Source organism: Procambarus clarkii, chromosome 89 (assembly GCF_040958095.1).
Source record: "Procambarus clarkii isolate CNS0578487 chromosome 89, FALCON_Pclarkii_2.0, whole genome shotgun sequence".
NCBI classification, from domain to species: domain Eukaryota; kingdom Metazoa; phylum Arthropoda; class Malacostraca; order Decapoda; family Cambaridae; genus Procambarus; species Procambarus clarkii.
In genome coordinates, this window is record NC_091238.1 from 8,251,967 (window position 1) to 8,276,760 (window position 24,794).

Sequence of the window (24,794 nt, forward strand, 5' to 3'; positions counted from 1 at the left end):
TGCGAGTTCACGAGCCCCACTCAGTTCAGATCAGCTTCGTCAGCGGTTTCATGCACACCCACAGAGATTTGGTGGCGTGTTATTCTGTGAAATGACAGCGCTAATATAGAAGCCAGCCAAATTAGTGACTGTGTCTTCGCGATATTGTTCACGGATTTCGTGGTGTTACATTTCGCGAGAGATTATCTACGAATTTTGTGGACTTTATTTCGCGAGGTCACTAATAATATTTAATACTTCTTGATAATATTAGAAGTTTCATAGAGGCTAATTAAGAGGCTATTATCAATAATTGTGTATATTATTTCTCCAAAATAGAGAATTATTTAATATATTGCACTAGTGATCACAGTATAATATTTACTAATTGCCAACCCACAACAGGGTAGGATATGACTAGTTGAACTATTATTGCTCATCCTAGTCCCATTATTACCATAGTCAGTTGTACTATATTCAACAACCTAACACCATTAATGAATGGTGCAGACCCTATTTTGGGTGTAATTTTTATCAACTCGAGTTGAGTTGTATATATAATAATTTACTTATGATCATTACACCTTTGAGTGATTAATTAGTGTCTCTACCATCCTAGGGTGATATAGAAGAGCTAACCTAAAGGTACTTCCAGTGACACTGGTTTATCACTCAAATCATTAGTGTGTATGATTGTATATATATAATGCGTATTAATTTTAAGTGCTAACCTCTAGTAGAGGTAGGATTATTGCCTAGTGAGTGCAGAATTTGACCCTAGGCTACCATCAGTGCTTGTTCAGTATTATGAGCAGCCCAAGTACAAGCCCCACAAGGCTTCACCAACTAGCTAGTATGGATAATGCTGGCAATGAGAAAACTGTCATACATCTAGTACTACAATTGCTGGATTTACCTCAACCTGATCAGACTGCTGACTCATTACAATCCTTCAGCATGGAGTTTGAGTCACTACTAAGAATATTCAGTCTTAAGGTTGATATAACTACTAGTGAATGGATGACCAAAGTAGTCCTTCAACGAAAATTGTCCAGCGATATACTAGATGAATTATATGCACATCAACATAACACCATCCTGACAGTACAGGACATCACTGAAGGTTTACATTCCATCATAAACAAACGACGAGCAAATGAGGAAGTTAAAGCCTCTTGCAAGCCTTCAGAAATAGAAAATAAGAGTCAATTAAAGGGTAAAACAACTACCCCAAATAAACATCAGTCAATTACTCTAACATCAAGTTGCAGAAAATCTGACAATGCAGCAGCAACCTCCAAGCCTACTGTTACTAGTTCACCCAAACCGGTAACTTCCAAACGTGCAGTAGGCTGGGGAACATGTATGTTCTGCAAAAAGAAACATTCAACATACTGTTGTGCTAATTATCCAACCAGAGACACTCGTATGGAGCGACTCCAGGAATTAGGGAGATGTGCAAGGTGTCTCAAGTCACACAACATAGACTATTGTGATACCCAATTCAACACCTGTAACAGGTGTAGAAGAGGTAGGCACCATGCAGCACTGTGTAAATATACGAAATTAACGTATTCAAGACCCAAGGTGGAAGATAGCATTCCCACCACAGTACAGTACTGCAAGGTGCAACAAACAAAGAGTGTCCAATCGGCAAAGTCTAAAGGTAATACGACTTTGCCTACTGCCCAAATTACCATCCTGAATAAGAGGGCCAAGGTCCATACCCGTGGGTTGTTTGACCAAGGATCCCAGAGAACATATATTACTAAAAAGCTGGCAGATGAATTACAATTAAGGCCTGTAGCCCAGATGTCATTCAACATCTCAGGGTTTGTAACAGATGCAGGACCTCAAGTCTACCAGGTGGTACAACCATCAGTACGTTTAGGCAGGTACGTCTGTCGAGTACAAGCCATTGTGGTGGACAAAATACCAGTAGACCTACAAGTTCAAGGTCTGAGAGCAACAGCCAAATTCCTGAGAAATAGAGGAATAAAATTGGCAGATAATATTAAGTCTGATCACCTCACCGACTTCGGTCTCCTTGTAGGGACAGACTATTGTCATCGATTCATCGGTAGCCCTACTAAATATCAGGGTATAACCATGTTAAACTCTGCAGGAGGTAAATTACTCTCAGGCCCAGTATCAAGCCTGAGGAGACCTATGCCTGCAGATAAACAATACCAGTAGAAATCTAAATTTGTCAGCTGATTATATTTCTCCAGTAGCATTATACTAAGGAGATTACAGCTGACTATACCAACAGAGGTTGATGTTAGTATCATCATTTAAAGCTGAAGAAGAGTTCATGAGGCCTCAGTGGCAAATCAGTGAAAAGTAGCCTAAAACAGCTACAAGTCACTGCGACCAATGTCACTGATCCCACTGCAGTCTCAGAACCATACTTTACTTTAATGATGAGCTATTCAATCTTCTGAATCAATTAACTAAATTAAACCCCAATAAATCTGATGACTGATTTGATACATTTATTATTTAATCAAGATGTATTCCATGGGCCTCAGTGTTTATATATCAGTGACCAGTTACCTGAACAAACTTCAAGTTATATCTATGTCACTGATCTCACTGCAGTCCCTGAATCATACTTGACTGTAGTACTTGATCACATCCAGTCTTCTGGGTTAAATAATATGTAATTAGGCTTGAATATTAGCCTTTCAAGAGTTGACAGGGAAATGAAATCGCATTAGACTTCTAACCCCTGCAACTCTAGTACGGGACATCCGTCCTGCACGAACAGACACACAAATGTGTGATTACTAACTACTAACATCAAATTAATCTAATAATTCGAAGGAGGAGTATCGGTGTTCGTCTGTTCTAAAGAGGACTTCGACCCGTGAGCAGCCCCCTGGGGAATTATGTCGGAAAATCCGACACCATTTAATAATAATATCATACAGACAGATAAGAGCTGTGTTGTATAAACAAGTTAACCATAGAAAACGTAACTTGTAGTGGAATTACCGTCTATAGAAAACGGGATATCATCACCACATACTATTATATTCTCCACCTATTATGGTGGGAATTATTCTTAAATACATTAGTCTTTGGACTTTACCATCATAAAAACATCTTATATAAATTAACTTAATTATCAATATTAAAGTAGAGTAAATGTGACCCTTCTATCACTTTCTGAAATCTGGACAATGTAAGCCAGGCGTCAGTGGAGGAAGGAGGGCAGCCATTGTTGTTTATACTAGACCAGAGGCTCACACGGGAGCAAATTCGGCTCCTGTTAATTTTACTTGGACGAAGTGTTATGGAAACCAAAGGTGTACCATTATCACACGCTGTCTACAAATTCAAGTTAAGTGTCTATCCGAAACCCGTTTATCATTCATTTATGGCCATTAATGTCAGGATATAGGGTGACCCGGTTAGATCACAAAATCGCCTCAAACTAAAGGTAATTAAGCCAGGTCTTTATTGTTCCATGTATAGTGTTTTCTCTGATATAGCTTGTCATATATAGAACCTGGCTTCACAGCTAGCGCCCTTTTGACAGGTCAAGACGAGGAAGCAAGGACTTTGTGCACCAGTTACTGGGTGATGGAAGCTACCTCAAAGAGGATAATTTGGTGTCTACACCCTAGTTATACCTGGTGGACTAACCTGCTGTACTATAAGATAAGGAACCTCTTCAATGTATGTAGTCTATTACTGTAGTTTGATTGGCTGCATATATATTAATTTAATAAACCCCCCCTAATGTGTAGAGGATCGATTTGTGAGATTATGAGATTATTGCAGAAATACAGTCCACTTATCATTATACAAATTGCTATCGAATTATATAAATTAACGTAAATATAAATTCATATAAATTAAATAAATATAAATCTCACAGGTCGGTTCCCACAAGACTCAAGGACAGGTTTACGAAGAAGGAAAGATTGGAGAAGATGAAGACCAGAGCTAACAGAAGAAAAGTTGGAACCCAGTTCGGTAGCGACCTGCAACGGGTCCGCCACAAGAGTACCATGGAGGTGAAGGACCGGTGTAACATCGGGAACGAACTTACCCGCTATCTTGCGGATACTCTTCCAGATCTGTGGCAGAGGAGCTTCGGACGTAACGGTAGAGACATAAGATGCCCAACATTCACGTTTAGCCGTACAGATGGCCCTACGGGCCACCGCACTCGCCTTTCGAAAGAAAAGAAAAGAATCGGCCGTCTGCCGACGGCGGTGTCTCTTCCAGGCTGCATGCTTACAGCAGACAGCTCGAGCACAATCTGCATTCCACCAGGGAACGCACTTCCGTGGACCCCGAGAGGAAGAACGAGGAATAGAGCAGAGGGCAGCGTCGAAGACAGTGTCATGAAAAAGGAGGAGAAAGCGAGGGAGAGGCAGAAGGGAGAGGTCAGAGAGAGTAGCACTAAGGGTAAAGAGGTTCCAGTCCGCTTTCGCAAACTGCCACCTAGTGAAGGAGAGGAGAGGGCGAAAAGAGAAAAAGGTAACAAGGATGGGGAAATGGTCACTGCCATGGAGGTCATCAAGAACCTGCCACGTGAAATCTAAGTAAAGAGAAGATGAGCAAAGAGAAAGATCAAGACAGGAAAGGGTGCGAGTCCGAGAATCCAAATGCGTGGGCTTACCAGAATTCAGAAGAGATAGGAAAGAAGAGAGGATAAACGGCTCAAGAAGGCGACCCCTGGTGTTCGTCAGAACATCACCCCGAAGGGAATGACAACAATTGAAATCACCCAGCAGGAGCACAGGCTCCGGCAAGGAGTCCAGTAAGTGTATCAGATCAGGAAGAAAAAGCGGGACACTCGGGGGGAGATAAATGGAACCAAACAGTGTACCATTTCCCCACAAAGATACGAGCAGCAGAACAATGGAGAGGCGAAGGAAAAAGTAAGGGGACAAAGGGAACATTTGAGCGAATCAAGAGAGCAGAAGAGTTAGGATTCCCAGCAACAGCTGGGGGGGGGAGAGAAAGGAATAGCCACGAAAGCGACCAGGACGAGCACCAAGCATCGGCTCCTGGAGACAGAAACAAAGGGGTGAAAATTGCGAAATCAGAAGTTGGAGTTCAAGGAAATTGGCGTAATAACCCCGAACGTTCCATTGCAGAATAGACATCGACGAGAAGAGAAAGGACAACAACAGAGAACAAGGAAGAAACAAAGGCAAAAGAGCAACATAGCACGATAAAGAAGATTAGGGTCGGGATCAGGGTCAGCAAAGTCAGGGTTAGAGGGCATGGGTAAACTGAGCAAAGACGGAGGGAAGGAAGCGGGAGAACAGACCAGAGATGGACAGGCGGGGTCCGGAGGAGAAAGAGGAGGAGGCAACCGAGAGGAGTAGTCAAAGACAGCAGCAGGAAGAAGGGAAGTAGAAAGAGGGGAGCACACCTCAGCAAGGGCAGCAACCGAGAGGGAAGCGGGGGGGCCAAAAAAACCTCAATAGCAGGAACAGGGGGCGCAACCACCAAAATGGGAGGGGAAGGGGCGATAGATTCAGAAGTAGGGGCCGAGGAAGAAAGCGAAGCCTTCTTACCCGCCGGGGAGGAGGAAAGAGAGGAACCAGGCTTACGCTTCTGACTTAAAGAGACAGGTGTCCCAGTAACTACGTACCGGGCAACGCATTCAAGCGTCTCAACAGGAGAAGCTGAACGAGAGCACACACGACGGCCGTTAGGAGAGCGATGGACATCAGCCCGCACCGACAGGCGGTGGGGAGAGCCGATAGATGGAGGAAGAGGATGGGAAGGAGGATCGGAGGGAGACGAGGAAGAAGACACAGGAGACATGATAGACCGGGCAGAAAGAAGGGGAACCCCAGACAGAGGACCAGGAGCGGGACCCTTCGGGACAGAACTCAAGGGAACAGAGGAGAGGGAAGTGGGCGTATCAGGGTCCAAGGCCCGGAAACGGTTGTGGGTCTGAAGAAGGTGGGAAGGACGAGGAGAGGAAGAGCGCAACACGCGAGCATAAGAGATGTTAGCATAAGGTGGGAGCCGGCGAACCTGGCGCCTCGCCTCAGGAAAAGATAAACGCTCCCGGTGCTTCAAGTTGAGGACGGCTGCCTCAAGCTTGTAATGGACACACGCACGGGAGAAGGTAGGATGGGCCTCACCGCAGTTGAGGCAACGAGCCTGGGGAGAAGTGCACTCCGACTTAGAGTGACCTTCGCCACCACACAAAGGAGAGAGACAGTCCCGGAGCAGCGGAGGGCACCATGCCCAAACCTCCAGCACTTGTTACAAAGCCTAGGAGAAGGAATGTACTCCTGGACAGAGCACCTGGCACCAGCAAGAATGACAGAGGATGGAAGGGTCCTACCATCAAAGGTAATCTTCACAACCCGGAGGGGTTGACGGCGACTACCACGAGGGGGACGAGTAAACGAGTCTACCTGGAGGACAGAATGGCCCTGGGCAGCAAGGATATGTCGAATATCATCGTGGCAGTCCTGCAGATTCCGAACACCGGTCACAACATGGGGTGGGAGGAGAATAGTGCCAACACTGGCATTCAACTGAGCGTTCTTTGAGACCCGAACAGGGATCTCGCCAAGGCAGGATAAGGCAGCCAAGCGGGAAGCTGCATCCTGAGAAGGAGCAGCAACGACATGTGTACCGAGACGAGTGGGGTTGAAGGTGACAGAGGCATCCACGGAATCTACAAGATGCCGATGGAGGGAGAAATCATCAGGAGGCACAGAATCAAGAGGGAGGAGATCAAAGTATTTGGCCCATGAAGCGGGACCAAACAAGGCCTGATACGCGTCAGTACGGGAAGGAATCGAGTGAGTGCGGCTGTGGCGCGGACGGCGTTGAGAACCCCCAGAGAGAGAGAGGGGTTAAAAGGCGCAGTAGTCACAACGAAAGACTGAGCCACGCCAGGGGACGAAGTGGTCACCACTGGGGGCTTGAGGCTCGACCCAACCACAGAGGAGGGAGGGGAACTGGGGGAAGAAGTCAGGATGGTCAAAGGAGGAGCAAGGTCGGGGCCCAACGCAGCAGGGGCTACAGAGCCTGGTCTTCCAAAACAGGCTGACTCAGGGGCTTGGTCGCCCACCCCACGAGCCTGAGAGGGTACAACAGAAACATTCATCGAAATACAGACGAAGAGAGACAAATTCATCCACAAATGTGCCCCCATACCCACCATGGAGCCACAATTAGAGGCAGGACACCCAATAGGAAGCTATCGCCGATCATGGCGGGGCCTCCTAGGGGTGCGTCGTGAGTATATGCCCCAACAAACGCCACCTTAAGAACCGTCAGTCCGTCGAGATCGGGTTCAGCGACGAAAGGGGGAATGACAATAAAAGGTTCCCCTCGCTCGAGACGTTGGGTACTACAATTCTATGGGTGCAAGAGAATGCCTCCTCAAGCCCCCGGCCGTCAAAATAGAAGAAGTCCAAATGAATAACGAAAACAAGCAAAAGGTCGGCAGGAAACGACAAGCAGATAGAAGAGGGGGGAGAAAAACAAAACATAAGGAAGAGGAAAAGCGATCCGGCACAATTAGAGAAGACAGCAGCAGGAGCGCAAGGCCACAAAAGGACAGAGGACTGTCTCACGGAGCATCACACTCCGGCAGCCGTCCACCAAGCCCCCTCACGGCGCCAACGGGCCGGATAGGGAGGGGGCCCCCAAAGTGTAAGCCACCAAAGTGTAAGCCAGGAAAGTGTAAGTCACCAAAGTTTAAGTCACCAAAGTGTAAGCCAGGAAAGTGTAAATCACCAAAGTGTAAGTCCCCAAATTGTAAGTCACCAAAGTGTAAGTCACCAAAGTTTAAGTCACCAAAGTGTAAGCCAGGAAAGTGTAAGTCACCAAAGTTTAAGTCACCAAAGTGTAAGCCAGGAAAGTGTAAGTCACCAAAGTTTAAGTCACCAAAGTGTAAGCCAGGAAAGTGTAAATCACCAAAGTGTAAGTCCCCAAATTGTAAGTCACCAAAGTGTAAGTCACCAAAGTGTAAGCCAGGAAAGTGTAAGTCACCAAAGTGTAAGTCACCAAAGAGTAAGCCAGGACAGTGTAAGTCACCAAAGTGTAAGTCACCAAAGTGTAAGCCAGGAAAGTGTAAGTCACCAAAGTGTAAGCCAGGAAAGTGTAAGCCACCAACGTGTAAGCCACCAAAGTGTAAGTCACCAAAGTGTAAGTCACCAAAGTGTAAGCCACCAACGTGTAAGCCACCAACGTGTAAGTCACCAACGTGTAAGTCACCAAAGTGTAAGCCAGGAAAGTGTAAGTCACCAAAGTGTAAGCCAGGAAAGTGTAAGTCACCAAAGTGTAAGTCACCAAAGTGTAAGTCACCAAAGTGTAAGTCACCAAAGTGTAAGCCACCAACGTGTAAGCCACCAACGTGTAAGCCACCAACGTGTAAGTCACCAAAGTGTAAGCCAGGAAAGTGTAAGTCACCAAAGTGTAAGCCAGGAAAGTGTAAGTCACCAAAGTGTAAGTCACCAAAGTGTAAGTCACCAAAGTGTAAGCCAGGAAAGTGTAAGTCACCAAAGTGTAAGCCAGGAAAGTGTAAGCCACCAACGTGTAAGTCACCTGTTGATAGATTGAAGAGTATTTATGTTGTGTCGTGACCAATCTATATATGTCTAGCTATATATATGTTTGTGTGTGCTTGAAGGTAATGAGCAGCGTCAATATTTAGTACTTACACTGAGCCATAGTAGCGCGGAGGAGACGTGTCTGACAATGACACACACTCCGTTAAGGTGGTGTGAGCTTGCTACACCTCGCCTACACCCGGCTCATGCTTTATTCATGACATTCACACAGAAAAATCTATTGGGTAGTGAGGGGCGAGCATTGTGGAGCCCAGAGTGTGTGTCGGAGGGAGGGCCAGTAGTGAACTGTGGCTTGTAGTGTCCGTAGAGTGTTGTGTAGTCAGTGCTTGTGTCGCAGCTTTGTTGCCTGGGCTTGTACGTGTATTTTGCGGTGCTTCAGCTTTGTTTAACTTAGTTTATATGTTCATTTTGATATTCACTTTATGCTTAAGCATTGCGTTAGTTGAGTGTGTTCACTCGGTGGGCCGCTCCCTGCAGGCTGGATGAGGCTCCGTACTGCTGCTGCTGCTGCTGCTGGAGGCTTACACCGTAATGCACTTATAGTGTAATTATAATTTAATCGTTTATGGAGAAAACTATTGAGAAAAACACCTGCAAAGATGTATTTCTGGCCATAATATGTTGAAATATGTGCTTATGCCAATTAATGCCACCGTGATGAGTTATGTGCCTATGCCAAGTGCCACAATGATGTGTTGAGTCGTCTGCCAATGGCAAGTGCCACAATGATGTGTTGAGTCGTCTGCCAATGGCAAGTGCCTCCTAGTTATACTGAATGATAAGTCCCTGCCAACTACCTCCACGATATGTTGAAGCGTGATCCTATTTTGAGTGCCTCCGTGTTGGGTTGAGTGATACATCTATGCCAAAGACTTCGTGATTCTATGTCAAGTCCATAGCAAGTGCTCTACGGCATGTTGACGTGAGTGTGAGCCCGGCGCCCTGCCCCACACACCTGCGTGAGTGTGTGCCAGGAGTGTGAGCCCGGCACCCTGCCCCACACACCAGTGTGTGCCAGCAGTGTGAGCCCGGCGCCCTGCCCCACACACCAGTGTGTGCCAGCAGTGTGAGCCCGGCGCCCTGCCCCACACACCAGTGTGTGCCAGCAGTGTGAGCCCGGCGCCCTGCCCCACACACCAGTGTGTGCCAGCAGTGTGAGCCCGGCGCCCTGCCCCACACACCAGTGTGAGCCCGGCGCCCTGCCCCACACACCAGTGTGTGCCAGCAGTGTGAGCCCGGCGCCCTGCCCCACACACCAGTGTGTGCCAGCAGTGTGAGCCCGGCGCCCTGCCCCACACACCAGTGTGAGCCCGGCGCCCTGCCCCACACACCAGTGTGAGCCCGGCGCCCTGCCCCACACACCTGCGTAAGGACCATGTCGCCTGGTGGACACGCTGCCTCTTGTCTCACGTCACGTTAGGCTCATGAAAAAGGCCTCCTACAAAAATTTCTATGCCGTCACTGAGAGTAGCAATGTGTCCACTAGCTGGACGAATATCAGCGTCTACCAGTTGGCAAGTGAGTACACTGCTCTTCACTCCATCTCAACATTCTTGTGTTAATTATTCATATGTAACAAATCCATGTTATATTTCACACAAAAAAACATATTTACATATCACACATCCTTATCATAGGCCACATAAATGCCACATTTTACATACCTATATATGATAACTTTCAGCGTGTAATATTTTTAACAATAGGTAACAACAAATTTAGACATTTTGTACATGAATTCTTTCGGATACATGATCATAAATCATGCAGACCAGGCTTCATGAGTCCTCTGCGAGACCTCAACCTTACTGCCTAAGCCTCTGGCTCTAGATACGTCTTATAACTTGCTTTTATCGTACTTAAACTTGAGGCAGAGGTCTCAAGACTGGCTAAGATACAGCGGGTCGAGGGACGGCCACAGGGACGAGGACCCCGTGGCTGCACCAGGCCGGGTTTCACTCAGCCAACACGTCATAAGGCTGCTGAGTTTAGACCACCATAGTAATGTGATCCATGTGTACTACACTGACCTATAGTTAAAGCACCACAACAACATATGCACTTAAATACACTTTATTATAGGAGAAAGGAAAGGGAAAGATAAATATTGTCTAAATCGAAGAAAACTTTAGCATAATGTTTCGACTGTAATGTTTGACTATTAAAGTATTGCAAGTGTTCCGTTGAGTTGTATTATAATGCTAAAGTTCATTATAACAAGTTTTGCGAGTATTTCTTATGAATATTAAATTGCGTTTGAAGGTGCATGATAAGAGGCCTCAGCCTGTATGGTGGTGTACCCAGACTATAATGTATCACTATGAGTCTTACTGTGTCCTACTCCAGAGTGCTGGCAGGTGGGAGAACACGTCTCTCGTATATGGAACTCCTGGTTAATGGTTAGGTATGAGGCACGCTCACCTCACCACACCTCAACTATACCTCTCACCACACCTCGACTATACCTCTCACCACACCTCGACTATACCTCTCACCACACCTCGACTATACCTCTCACCACACCTCGACTATACCTCTCACCACACCTCGACTATACCTCTCACCACACCTCGACTATACCTCTCACCACACCTCGACTATACCTCTCACCACACCTCAACTATACCTCTCACCACACCTCGACTATACCTCTCACCACACCTCACCATCACTTGCCAACCCTTACAGTCCCTTCACATACTTTACCATACCCCCTCCACACACCCCTCCCAGCCCTCGCTCACTCCACTCTGCCCAATAATCATCCACCCACAGTTAGTGGGTGGCTACTAACTACCCCTCTGCCGCCCACCCCGCCGCTAACCGCCCACTCTTCCAACAGACACTCCTATGGTCCGCCCACAGAGGTTCGAGATTCAATTCGACGTTCCCAGCGGCGTGTACTTCTCCAAGCAGACGATCACAGGCAACGTCGTCCTTCAGGTAGCCGAGCCTCTCAACCTTAAGGGTGAGTACTGACATTATCCACGGGGCGAGGAACACATGGGAGGGTCTATCGTAGGGCGGGAGGATGGGAAGCATTTATAGGGTGAGGGACAGTATTGGGCCCCGTCACTCATCCTGGGAGTGACCACACCGCCACAGGGACAGTACTGGGCAGCGTCACTCATCCTGGGAGTGACCACACCGCCATAGGGACAGCATTGGGCCCCGTCACTCATCCCGTGAGTGAACACACCGCCACTCATCCTGTGAGTGGACACACCACCACAGGGACAGTACTGGGCAGCGCCACTCATCCTGTGAGTGGACACACCACCACAGGGACAGTACTGGGCAGCGCCACTCATCCTGTGAGTGGACACACCACCACAGGGACAGTGCTGGGCAGCGCCACTCATCCTGTGAGTGGACACACCACCACAGGGACAGTACTGGGCAGCGTCACCGTCTTGGGTGACCAAGGGGTGTGGCCGGGTCCCCTGGCGTCTCCAGGTATAGCCACAGCCCGGGCGCCGGTCACACAGACCACACACACTAAGAAACCTTCATCAAGCACACTTGTTTACCCTCCATCAGCTGTCCAACATTCACTCACACTCAGGAATTCACTGATTACCGGACGCGAAGAATTTATTGGTCATTATATTCCACCTGGCCGACGGTTGATCATCACCGCCGACGTGCTTTGTCACAGCAATTTTAGGTTGACATTGGCGCCTTTATTTGAAGTTTGAAGCATTAACGATCATCGCATCCCCCCCCCCCCACCGGCACACCACACTACCCCATCAGCCTGCCAGAGACAGTATAAAATTTCCCCGTGTAAGCCTTGACCACCACCATGTAAGCCTTGACCACCACCATGTAAGCCTTGACCACCACCATGTAAGCCTTGACCACCACCATGTAAGCCTTGACCACCACCATGTAAGCCTTGACCACCACCATGTAAGCCTTGACCACCACCATGTAAGCCTTGACCACCACCATGTAAGCCTTGACCACCACCATGTAAGCCTTGACCACCACCATGTAAGCCTTAACCACCACCATGTAAGCCTTCTGATACGCTCACCACGTCTCACAAACCACATTTAGGGAGATTCTCGGGTACTGGGTCAGGACATCCGAGCGACAATCTCAAAACAAGAGCTCAAAGCAAAGTCAGTGCCGACCTCAGCTAATCAGAACCTCAGCTAATCAGATTGATGAGTGATGCTCTGTCAAGTCGCTATAATGACCTCATGATTGTGTGGGTTTCTGCCTCTCGGCAAATCAGAAGTGACGTCAGAACACAGCCGAACGGCAACTTTTGCCCATATAATAATACATTACATAAATTAACTCATTTGATAGTAAAACAGATAGTGCTTTTCCGTAGTAATTAATGTCAGTTCTCAAGAGTTGTCAGTCACATTGTCATTAGCGCATGATAAATGAAGAAGCTCAGACGGATTTCTCAAGTTTTGGCGTCACGCAAACGGTTTCAGCTCTTGAATTTGACATAAATTATCCAAGAATGATACATATAATAATAAAAGAAGACAAGCGAGTCATCAGCGTGGTAATAATTTTTTGGCTGCCAGAGTTTGTAATGCGAGAACTTTGGTGAAGGATAAACATTAAGGAGCAGTCACCTGCAACACCTTATATAACATTACAGCCAACATAACGTAACATTTGAAAGAGTGTGCACAAGAGAGAAGCGTGCACGGCTCCTCTCCGATGTCTTTTGTCCTCCGGCTTCCTCTTCCAACAGGTGATCGAAGCTCATGTCATCTGGCCTATTTTCCTCACACCACCCAGACTTACTCGCCTCGCCCCCAATGCCCCATCCCACAATATCGGCACACACAGGGATAGCTATCCTCTCTATCCCTGTCGCGTCTCCCTTCGTATCTACTAAATGACCTCTTCTTTTATAGGGCTCCAAGCACCCCCGCCCCCCCCCCCCCCAAGAGTCGTTCCCTAAGATTACTTGACCTTCCATCCACGGCACTGAGGCACAAACTCCTGCCACTAGGGTCTTGCAGCCATAATCAGCAAGAGTGCCCCTTCACAAAGTGAAGGGGCACTCTCACCAGTCCTCCCACCGTATCCACAATAACCCCCACCCCCCACGCTGGTACTCTCATGCCCTCCAGAGAATAGCGTCTCCCCATCCAGGTGAAATCCGCCCCAGTATCCCGTAACATTTTCACCGGGACGGGATCCGCTTTCCCTATTCTTATCGTACCTTCGCAAATGAAAGGGTGGATCCTCTTACCCCTTTCTATCGGTGTCCTTTCTAAAACGTCCTCAACTCCTGGGTCCGCCATCCTGACCAAAGCCACATTCCCAGTCTTCCTGTGGCGACCACATTCCCAAGCACAGTGTCCCTTTACTCCACAACTGAAACACCGCCCCACTCTGGCAGGTCCCCCTGTGGGAACCGACTCGTGAGATTTATATTTATTTAATTTATATGAATTTATATAGAATTTATATTACGTTAATTTATATATTTCGATAGCAATTTGTATGATGTTTAATGGACTGTATTTCTGCATTATTCTCACAACTCGATTCTTACACATTAGGGGAGGGTTATATTAAATTTATATATATGCAGCAAATCAAACTACAGTATTAAACTACATATATTAGAAAATAAATTGAGGTGCCTTATCTTATTGTATGGTAGGCTTAGTCCACCAAGTAAAAACACGACTGATGACACCAAATAATCCTCTTGGTGAGGCTACCATCCACCAGCCCTGTACTGATGCACCAAACAGATTGATTGATTGATAAAGATTAAGCCACCCAAAAGGTGGCACGGGCCACCACGGGCCACCATAGCCTGTAAGTGGTGGCCCTTTTGAGCCATTACCAGTATCAAGAGCTGATACTGGAGATCTGTGGAGGCGCGACTGCACCCTGCGTGACGGGAGATGTCTCCCGTGTGGAGAAGGGAAGCAAACAGCTGTACTGCTTCCTCTTATATTATTCCTGTCAGAGGGCATTAGCTGTAAAGCCGGAATCCTAATATATGACACCTATATTAGAGAAAAATATTTGTTATATTATTAGATAAGGACCAAGGATTAATTACCTGGGTTGAGTCGTTGCCTCGTGTTCTAACCAGAATTAATCATATTTACCTAACATTACTGGCCAATAGTGACTATATAGGATTTCGGAAAGACACTTCCCTTATTTAGACGTTGACTGCATGTTGATGATGGTAGAAGCACTAATTTGATCTCCATAACACTTCGTCCAAGGGAACTTATAGGAGCTAAACTCGCTCCCCAGCGACTCTGGTCTAACAATGGCTGACCTCCCTCACCACTGACGCCTTGGCTCTCCTTGTCCAGATGTCAATAAGTGATAGAATGGTCATATTTACTCTATTTTGATACTGATAATTAAGTTAATTCAAATGAGATGTTTTTATGATGTTATAAGTCCAAAGACTTATTAAGTATAATTCCCAACAGAATAGCTGGTGAATTTATAGTGCTCTGTGGCAATAATATCTCGTTTTCTATTGACGGAAAATTCCACTGCGCCACGTCTTCTATGGGAGAATTTATATATATATATACAACAGCAGCAGCAATATTATCTGCCTATTGTATTTAATATTAGTAAATGGTGTCGGGTTGTCCGACACCTCCACCAGTCACTCTGGCCACACTTCCCGAGGACACCGAGCCCCTGGATCCTCGTTGAGCTTCCCACTGCAGTCTCCCTGGCAGCGCCCCCCTGCTCCAGAGCTTGACCCAACCTTACTACCTTGAGGCTTTCTCGCTGGCTCTCTGAAAACCCCAGGCCCCTGGTTCGCTCTGCTTAGAAAGCTAGACTTGGGATGTTCCACTCTAGTCTTCATTCCTCCCACGCTCCTAAAGCTACAATCGAAACCCGGGTATGCCGGTGGTTTGGGCGGACCTTCCCTCCGAGGGTGTAACGCTTCTTCTAACATATCCACCACGGCCCTCAAATCCTTGAGGCCTGCCTCCTTGATTCTCATTCTCAATTCTGAATTGAGCAGTGACATGAACTTTTCCATTACAATTAACTGTTTAACTTCCTCGGCCGTCTCTGCTTCCTCTGACTACGCTCCAACTCCCTGGCTGCCTCAGTGTATGTCCTCCTTGGTGCTCGAGTGCACTCTCGGAACTTCTTCCGGTACGACTTGAGAGTCAGCCGGAAAGAACGCAGCACCGCACTCTTCATAACTCAGGCATTCCTCTTTGTCCAGCATATTTTAGGCCTGCCTGGCTTCCACGGTCAACCTACTCTGAACCAGTTCCGCCCAATCTTCGTCCAGCCATATTTTTACGGTCGCGACCCACTCAAAATGGTCGAAGAAACTCTCGGCCTCATGTGGTATGAACCCTGGTAGGTCACGTTCCTTCACACAGTGGTCGTCCCGTCGACTAGGTTGTTGCGTCACCCCGCGCTCTATATGCCACAGTTCTACCTCCTTGTTGGTCTCTAACTCCAATCTCTTGGTTTCTTCTGAATCTGTAGCTGGACCTCCCGCTGCAGCTGTGTGACGCGCTCTCGCTCACACTCTTCTTGTTGCAGTTGTTCGACTCGCTCCTCATGTTGCAGTTGGACGGCTCGCTCCCACTCCTCTCGTTGCAGTTGGACGGCTCACTCCCACTCCTCTCGTTGCAGTTGGACGGCTCGCTCCCACTCCTCTCGTTGCAGTTGGACGGCTCACTCCCACTCCTCTCGTTGCAGTTGGACGGCTCACTCCCACTCCTCTCGTTGCAGTTGGACGGCTCACTCCCACTCCTCTCGTTGCAGTTGGACGGCTCACTCCCACTCCTCTCGTTGCAGTTGGACGGCTCGCTCCCACTCCTCTCGTTGCAGTTGGATGGCTCGCTCCCACTCCTCTCGTTGCAGTTGGACGGCTCACTCCCACTCCTCTCGTTGCAGTTGGACGGCTCACTCCCACTCCTCTCGTTGCAGTTGGACGGCTCGCTCCCACTCCTCTCGTTGCAGTTGGACGGCTCGCTCCCACTCCTCTCGTTGCAGTTGGACGGCTCGCTCCCACTCCTCTCGTTGCAGTTGGATGGCTCGCTCCCACTCCTCTCGTTGCAGTTGGATGGCTCGCTCCCACTCCTCTCGTTGCAGTTGGACGGCTCGCTCCCACTCCTCTCGTTGCAGTTGGATGGCTCGCTCCCACTCCTCTCGTTGCAGTTGGACGGCTCGCTCCCACTCCTCTCGTTGCAGTTGGATGGCTCGCTCCCACTCCTCTCGTTGCAGTTGGACGGCTCGCTCCCACTCCTCTCGTTGCAGTTGGACGGCTCGCTCCCACTCCTCTCGTTGCAGTTGGACGGCTCGCTCCCACTCCTCTCGTTGCAGTTGGACGGCTCGCTCCCTCCTCATCGTTGCAGTTGGACGGCTCGCTCCCACTCCTCTCGTTGCAGTTGGACGGCTCGCTCCCACTCCTCTCGTTGCAGTTGGACGGCTCCCCTCCTCACGTTGCAGTTGGACGGCTCCCTCCTCACGTTGCAGTTGGACGGCTCCCTCCTCACGTTGCAGTTGGACGGCTCCCTCCTCACGTTGCAGTTGGACGGCTCCCTCCTCACGTTGCAGTTGGACGGCTCCCTCCTCACGTTGCAGTTGCCACTCGGGCTTTACCCGCCTCAACTGCGTCTCGAGCTCACGCTCATCCCGCTGAGCCTCCAGCTGCAATTTCAACATTTCCAGCTTTACACTCTTCCTGCTTCCACTGGAGCCCCCCGTTGCTTCCTCCATCGCTTCGAGCCCTCCCAGCACTGGCAGTCTCCCGAAACTGTTCACCCCTAGGAGGGCCTCTTCTCGCGCCCTGAGATGAGCAGCAACAATCTCCAAACGTCTCTCCGCCACTTTCGATGACGCCAGCTGTATGCCAAAGTAGTCCACCACCTGTTGAAACTGGTCCTTGGTCCAGTCCTCCAGCACACTCACGTCCCTTGACTCCACAAACTCAGCTACTTTACCGTCCTCCATTTCTTAGGTTACCTGAGCAACTATTGCGCACTACCTAAATTATACTGGTCACTAGCAAGGATAAGGTTGCCACTTTATGTCAACCTTGGCGCACTGTCCCCGCACTCGAATCCTGGCAAGGTCGCCAATTTACTCTGTGGCGGGTTTTAGCTCCATTCTTCCACTGGGCGCTACTGAACACCCCGGAAGCACCTCAGTCCTCTACGGGCTTGGGTTCCTTTCCCTAAACCCGGCCTTGGACCCGTAGCGAGTAAAGTCAGCTCGACTTCCAAGGCTTCCTAATATATCGTGTCGGTTGACACGTAAGCTCGGGTCCTCGATCGAGCTTACCCACCAGTAAAATCACTCCAATGCAGGATGGTACTGCTCCCGACTTCTTCCCTCAGTCACTGAGCAAGTTGCATCCTCCCTGTAGTCTCGGTGACAGTGCTCATACTCCTCAGTAATCTCAGACTGTCTTCTCCTCAGCTTCACTCAGCTCTCCCTGCTAGTAGCCCGCAGGACGCGACACACGGCTCCTCCCAGCGCTGTTCAGCTGCCACAGGACCGCAGATCTTGTCAGCCTCCGGCTCCTGGTGTTCTCTTCCCACCATCAATGTACTTCCTTAGCTGCTCCCCTGGAGATTACAAGCCTTCCTCGACGCTGGTATCGGTAACTGTTAATGAGAATATCCCTCCTGAGGCCTCTGTGCCTTCCAGACTAGCGAGCTCTCGAGCGCACTTCCGCTCGCTTACGTCACTGGAGAGACTGACGCCGCTTCCCGCCTCGAGCCGCTGGAGCCCCTCCGACACACTACGTCACGTTCTAGGCGTCATGCCATTGGTCAACGATGCCACGCTCCTGAGGCTGACCAATCAGCAGGCGGCTGGCGCGGTTCCCACAATGCACTGCGTCCTGGCCTCCTCCGGCAGGAATGCTTACCTCCCACCCCCCATATTTTCCTGGCAGAAAAGCTTAAAGCCATTTGCAAAACCCTAATTTGTCGCCAACGGTCAACTTTGGCTTCTCCTTTAAAGCACCCAAACTCGTCCCCATGCATGAAAGTATTGGATATACAAATCGGGGAGGTATGACTCTTATAGCTGGGATAGGGAAAATACAAGCCGGGGATTCGTCACAACATGTAAAACAGCTACACATGTACAGGAGCCACACATGTACAGCAGCCACACATGTACAGGAGGCACACATGTACAGCAACCACACATGTACAGGAGGCACACATGTACAGCAACCACACATGTACAGGAGGCACACATGTACAGCAGCCACACATGTAAAGGAGCCACACATGTACAGCAGCCACATATATATGCTACAGCCAAACATGTACAACAGCCACACACATGTACAACAGCCACACATGTACAGCAGTCACACATGTACAACAGCCACACACATGTACAACAGCCACACATGTACAACAGCCACACACATGTACAACAGCCACACATGTACAACAACCAAACATGTACAACAGCCACACATGTACAACAACCAAACATGTACAACAGCCACACATGTACAACAACCACACATGTACAAGAACCACCTTGTTATAACGGAACGAAACACATTGTTTACAACAAAAAAGTAACTTTGATACCTGTGTTATTCCAGTGTTTACATGTTAATGTGGAAGTGTTTGACGCAGGAGTGAAGATGAGGTTCCTGGGAGAGTGTTGCATCCACTTCACCGACTACCCGAAGGGGCTGGAGAACCTGAGGCCAGGCAGGAAGGGCTGGAAGGAGGCCCGGAGAAAACCCGCCGCCAGGGACAGTCCTGTTGACAGTCTCCACGCCAAGTGGACCCCGAGCATTAACAGGTCAGTCAGTACTGAGCTTTACCTCTTGTCTTAATATTAACTACCACCTCCTGTCAAGTCTTAGGTTACTCTCACCACCCCCCCCCCCCGTCAAGTCTTAATGGTTACTCCCATCCACCGTCAAGCCTTAATGGCCACTCCTTGCGAGAACTCCCGTAGTTTATGGGTACCCCTGTGATAACCCCGTTAATGTTCACGTCTTGTGATAACCCCGTTAATGTTCACGTCTTGTGATAACCCCGTTTAATGTTCACGTCTTGTGATAACCCCGTTAATGTTCACGTCTTGTGATAACCCCGTTAATGTTCACGTCTTGTGATAACCCCGTTAATGTTCACGTCTTGTGATAACCCCGTTAATGTTCACGTCTTGTGATAACCCTGTTAATGTTCACGTCTTGTGATAACCCCGTTAATGTTCACGTCTTGTGATAACCCCGTTAATGTTCACGTCTTTTGATAACCCCGTTAATGGTTACGTCTAGTAATAACCCCGTTAATGTTCACGTCTAGTAATAACCCCGTTAATGGTCACGTCTAGTAATAATCCCGTTAATGGTCACGTCTAATGATAACCCCATTAATGGTTACGTCTAGTAATAACCCCGTTAATGGTCACGTCTAGTAATAACCCCGTTAATGGTCACGTCTAGTAATAACTCCGTTAATGGTCACGTCTAGTGATAACCCCGTTAATGGTCACGTCTAGTGATAACCCCGTTAATGGTCACGTTTAGTGATAACCCTGTTAGTGGTTACGTCTAGTGATAACCCCGTTAATGGTCACGTCTAATGATAACCCCGTTAATGGTCACGTCTAGTAATAACCCCGTTAATGGTCACGTCTAGTGATAACCCCGTTAATGGTCACGTCTAGTGATAACCCCGTTAATGGTTACTTCTAGTAATAACCCCGTTAATGGTCACGTTTAGTGATAACCCCGTTAATGGTTACGTCTAGTGATAACCTCCTCGTAAACTTGATATATGGCCCGACCTCCCATAAAGGAGGCCATGGGGCCGACCTCATAACAATCAGCAGTAAACAGGGAAGGTTTAGAGAGACTACCTCCATGTGTCTGGCCCTTGGACAGACAGACACAATCTGCTTGATAAAAAAAAGACATTTATCTTTTGTGGTGAAATTATTTAGAGACGTTTATCTGAATGTAAATATTGGCATTTTTTTTTAATTTTGATGCTAATTTTTTTGAGTGGTAATTGCCCAATTTTCGATATATTCTTAATACAGTATTAACATATTTCATAATTTTGACTGTACCTGCGATCTTTTTCGAAACATATGAGTGCAGCTTGAACAACTTAGGACAGGGGTTCACAAAGTATAGATCTTGTATATTCTTATGATAAATTCAAATATATGTGTATATATGGAGGAGTGAGTGGAACAAGAGTGTACAGTTAATATACAACACACACAACCATTCTTGCACGATATTATCTCTTTTACAAAGTCTTTACAGTTATAACTAATTTACATTCATTACACCTCGTGGCTGGTGGGTTGTTGTTGTGTGTGGTTGTCTTGTGTGTGGTTGTTGCTCTGTTGTGTGTGGTTGTCTGTTGTGTGTGGTTGTTGCTCTGTTGTGTGTGGTTGTTGCTCTGTTGTGTGTGGTTGTTGCTCTGTTGTGTGTGGTTGTTGCTCTGTTGTGTGTGGTTGTCTGTTGTGTGTGGTTGTTGCTCTGTTGTGTGTGGTTGTCTGTTGTGTGTGGTTGTTGCTCTGTTGTGTGTGGTTGTCTGTTGTGTGTGGTTGTTGATCTGTTGTGTGTGGTTGTTGCTCTGTTGTGTGTGGTTGTTGCTCTGTTGTGTGTGGTTGTTGTTCTGTTGTGTGTGGTTGTTGTTCTGTTGTGTGGTTGTTGCTCTGTTGTGTGTGGTTGTCTGTTGTGTGTGGTTGTTTGTTGTGTGTGGTTGTTGATCTGTTGTGTGTGGTTGTTGCTCTGTTGTGTGTGGTTGTTGCTCTGTTGTGTGTGGTTGTTGCTCTGTTGTGTGTGGTTGTTGCTCTGTTGTGTGTGGTTGTTGCTCTGTTGTGTGTGGTTGTTGCTCTGTTGTGTGTGGTTGTTTGTTGTGTGTGGTTGTTGATCTGTTGTGTGTGGTTGTTGCTCTGTTGTGTGTGGTTGTTGCTCTGTTGTGTGTGGTTGTTGCTCTGTTGTGTGTGGTTGTTGATCTGTTGTGTGTGGTTGTTGCTCTGTTGTGTGTGGTTGTTGCTCTGTTGTGTGTGGTTGTTTGTTGTGTGTGGTTGTTGATCTGTTGTGTGTGGTTGTTGCTCTGTTGTGTGTGGTTGTTGATCTGTTGTGTGTGGTTGTTGATCTGTTGTGTGTGGTTGTTGCTCTGTTGTGTGTGGTTGTTGATCTGTTGTGTGTGGTTGTTGATCTGTTGTGTGTGGTTGTTGATCTGTTGTGTGTGGTTGTCTGTTGTGTGTGGTTGTTGCTCTGTTGTGTGTGGTTGTTGATCTGTTGTGTGTGGTTGTCTGTTGTGTGTGGTTGTCTGTTGTGTGTGGTTGTTGATCTGTTGTGTGTGGTTGTTGATCTGTTGTGTGTGGTTGTTGATCTGTTGTGTGTGGTTGTCTGTTGTGTGTGGTTGTTGCTCTGTTGTGTGTGGTTGTTGCTCTGTTGTGTGTGGTTGTTGCTCTGTTGTGTGTGGTTGTTGATCTGTTGTGTGTGGTTGTTGATCTGTTGTGTGTGGTTGTTGATCTGTTGTGTGTGGTTGTTGATCTGTTGTGTGTGGTTGTTGCTCTGTTGTGTGTGGTTGTTGCTCTGTTGTGTGTGGTTGTTTGTTGTGTGTGGTTGTTGATATGTTGTGTGTGGTTGTTTGTTGTGTGTGGTTGTTGCTCTGTCTGTTGTGTGTGGTTGTCTGTTGTGTGTGGTTGTCTGTTGTGTGTGGTTGTTGATCTGTTGTGTGTGGTTGTTGCTCTGTTGTGTGTGGTTGTTGCTCTGTTGTGTGTGGTTGTTGATCTGTTGTGTGTGGTTGTCTGTTGTGTGTGGTTGTCTGTTGTGTGTGGTTGTCTGTTGTGTGTGGTTGTCTGTTGTGTGTGGTTGTCTGTTGTGTGTGGTTGTCTGTTGTGTGTGGTTGTCTGTTGTGTGTGGTTGTCTGTTGTGTGTGGTTGTCTGTTGTGTGTGGTTGTTGATCTGTTGTGTGTGGTTGTTGATCTGTTGTGTGTGGTTGTTGATCTGTTGTGTGTGGTTGTTGATCTGTTGTGTGTGGTTGTTGCTCTGTTGTGTGTGGTTGTTGATCTGTTGTGTGTGGTTGTTGCTCTGTCTGTTGTGTGTGGTTGTTGCTCTGTTGTGTGTGGTTGTTGCTCTGTCTGTTGTGTGTGGTTGTTGCTCTGTTGTGTGTGGTTGTTGATCTGTTGTGTGTGGTTGTTGCTCTGTTGTGTGTGGTTGTTGATCTGTTGTGTGTGGTTGTTGCTCTGTCTGTTGTGTGTGGTTGTTGCTCTGTCTGTTGTGTGTGGTTGTTGCTCTGTCTGTTGTGTGTGGTTGTCTGTTGTGTGTGGTTGTTGATCTGTTGTGTGTGGTTGTTGCTCTGTTGTGTGTGGTTGTTGCTCTGTTGTGTGTGGTTGTTGATCTGTTGTGTGTGGTTGTTGATCTGTTGTGTGTGGTTGTTGATCTGTTGTGTGTGGTTGTTGCTCTGTTGTGTGTGGTTGTTGCTCTGTTGTGTGTGGTTGTTGATCTGTTGTGTGTGGTTGTTGCTCTGTTGTGTGTGGTTGTTGATCTGTTGTGTGTGGTTGTTGATCTGTTGTGTGTGGTTGTTGATCTGTTGTGTGTGGTTGTTGATCTGTTGTGTGTGGTTGTCTGTTGTGTGTGGTTGTTGCTCTGTTGTGTGTGGTTGTTGCTCTGTTGTGTGTGGTTGTTGATCTGTTGTGTGTGGTTGTTGATCTGTTGTGTGTGGTTGTTGCTCTGTTGTGTGTGGTTGTTGATCTGTTGTGTGTGGTTGTTGCTCTGTTGTGTGTGGTTGTTGCTCTGTTGTGTGTGGTTGTTGATCTGTTGTGTGTGGTTGTTGATCTGTTGTGTGTGGTTGTCTGTTGTGTGTGGTTGTTGATCTGTTGTGTGTGGTTGTTGCTCTGTTGTGTGTGGTTGTTGCTCTGTTGTGTGTGGTTGTTGCTCTGTTGTGTGTGGTTGTTGCTCTGTTGTGTGTGGTTGTTGATCTGTTGTGTGTGGTTGTCTGTTGTGTGTGGTTGTTGATCTGTTGTGTGTGGTTGTTGATCTGTTGTGTGTGGTTGTTGATCTGTTGTGTGTGGTTGTTGCTCTGTTGTGTGTGGTTGTTGATCTGTTGTGTGTGGTTGTTGCTCTGTTGTGTGTGGTTGTTGCTCTGTTGTGTGTGGTTGTTGCTCTGTTGTGTGTGGTTGTTGATCTGTTGTGTGTGGTTGTCTGTTGTGTGTGGTTGTTGATCTGTTGTGTGTGGTTGTTGATCTGTTGTGTGTGGTTGTTGATCTGTTGTGTGTGGTTGTTGCTCTGTTGTGTGTGGTTGTTGATCTGTTGTGTGTGGTTGTTGCTCTGTTGTGTGTGGTTGTTGCTCTGTTGTGTGTGGTTGTTGATCTGTTGTGTGTGGTTGTTGATCTGTTGTGTGTGGTTGTTGCTCTGTTGTGTGTGGTTGTTGATCTGTTGTGTGTGGTTGTTGCTCTGTTGTGTGTGGTTGTTGCTCTGTTGTGTGTGGTTGTTGCTCTGTTGTGTGTGGTTGTTGATCTGTTGTGTGTGGTTGTTGCTCTGTTGTGTGTGGTTGTTGCTCTGTTGTGTGTGGTTGTTGATCTGTTGTGTGTGGTTGTTGATCTGTTGTGTGTGGTTGTTGATCTGTTGTGTGTGGTTGTTGCTCTGTTGTGTGTGGTTGTTGCTCTGTTGTGTGTGGTTGTTGCTCTGTTGTGTGTGGTTGTTGATCTGTTGTGTGTGGTTGTTGATCTGTTGTGTGTGGTTGTCTGTTGTGTGTGGTTGTTGATCTGTTGTGTGTGGTTGTTGATCTGTTGTGTGTGGTTGTTGATCTGTTGTGTGTGGTTGTTGCTCTGTTGTGTGTGGTTGTTGCTCTGTTGTGTGTGGTTGTTGATCTGTTGTGTGTGGTTGTTGCTCTGTTGTGTGTGGTTGTTGATCTGTTGTGTGTGGTTGTCTGTTGTGTGTGGTTGTTGATCTGTTGTGTGTGGTTGTTGATCTGTTGTGTGTGGTTGTTGCTCTGTTGTGTGTGGTTGTTGCTCTGTTGTGTGTGGTTGTTGCTCTGTTGTGTGTGGTTGTTGATCTGTTGTGTGTGGTTGTCTGTTGTGTGTGGTTGTTGATCTGTTGTGTGTGGTTGTTGCTCTGTTGTGTGTGGTTGTTGCTCTGTTGTGTGTGGTTGTTGATCTGTTGTGTGTGGTTGTTGCTCTGTTGTGTGTGGTTGTCTGTTGTGTGTGGTTGTTGGCGTCCCCAGCCACCTGTGTCTGGCGTAGCAATTATTGTCGCCTCTCTGTACACGTCAAGCGTCT

The 24,794-nt window shown here is 47.6% G+C and overlaps 2 protein-coding genes across 2 annotated transcripts in view; both read left to right on the forward strand.

The window, feature by feature from the left end:
• Positions 1-4,703: 4,703 nt before the first annotated feature.
• Positions 4,704-8,564, forward strand: LOC123773296 (keratin-associated protein 10-11-like). The gene is made up of 2 exons (XM_069317828.1): positions 4,704-4,756; positions 7,574-8,564. The coding sequence occupies exons 1-2, from the start codon at positions 4,704-4,706 to the stop codon at positions 8,562-8,564; spliced, it is 1,044 nt and encodes a 347-aa protein (XP_069173929.1).
• A 1,177-nt stretch (positions 8,565-9,741) lies between these two features.
• LOC123773467 (arrestin domain-containing protein 17-like) overlaps positions 9,742-24,794 on the forward strand; it is a 47,257-nt gene continuing 32,204 nt past the window's right edge. The window contains exons 1-3 of the mRNA XM_069317829.1: positions 9,742-10,070; positions 11,395-11,520; positions 19,163-19,338. Of these exons, the coding sequence (XP_069173930.1) occupies positions 9,977-10,070; positions 11,395-11,520; positions 19,163-19,338 (396 nt within the window). The 5' untranslated portion in view covers positions 9,742-9,976. The remainder of the gene's footprint in view (positions 10,071-11,394; positions 11,521-19,162; positions 19,339-24,794) is intronic.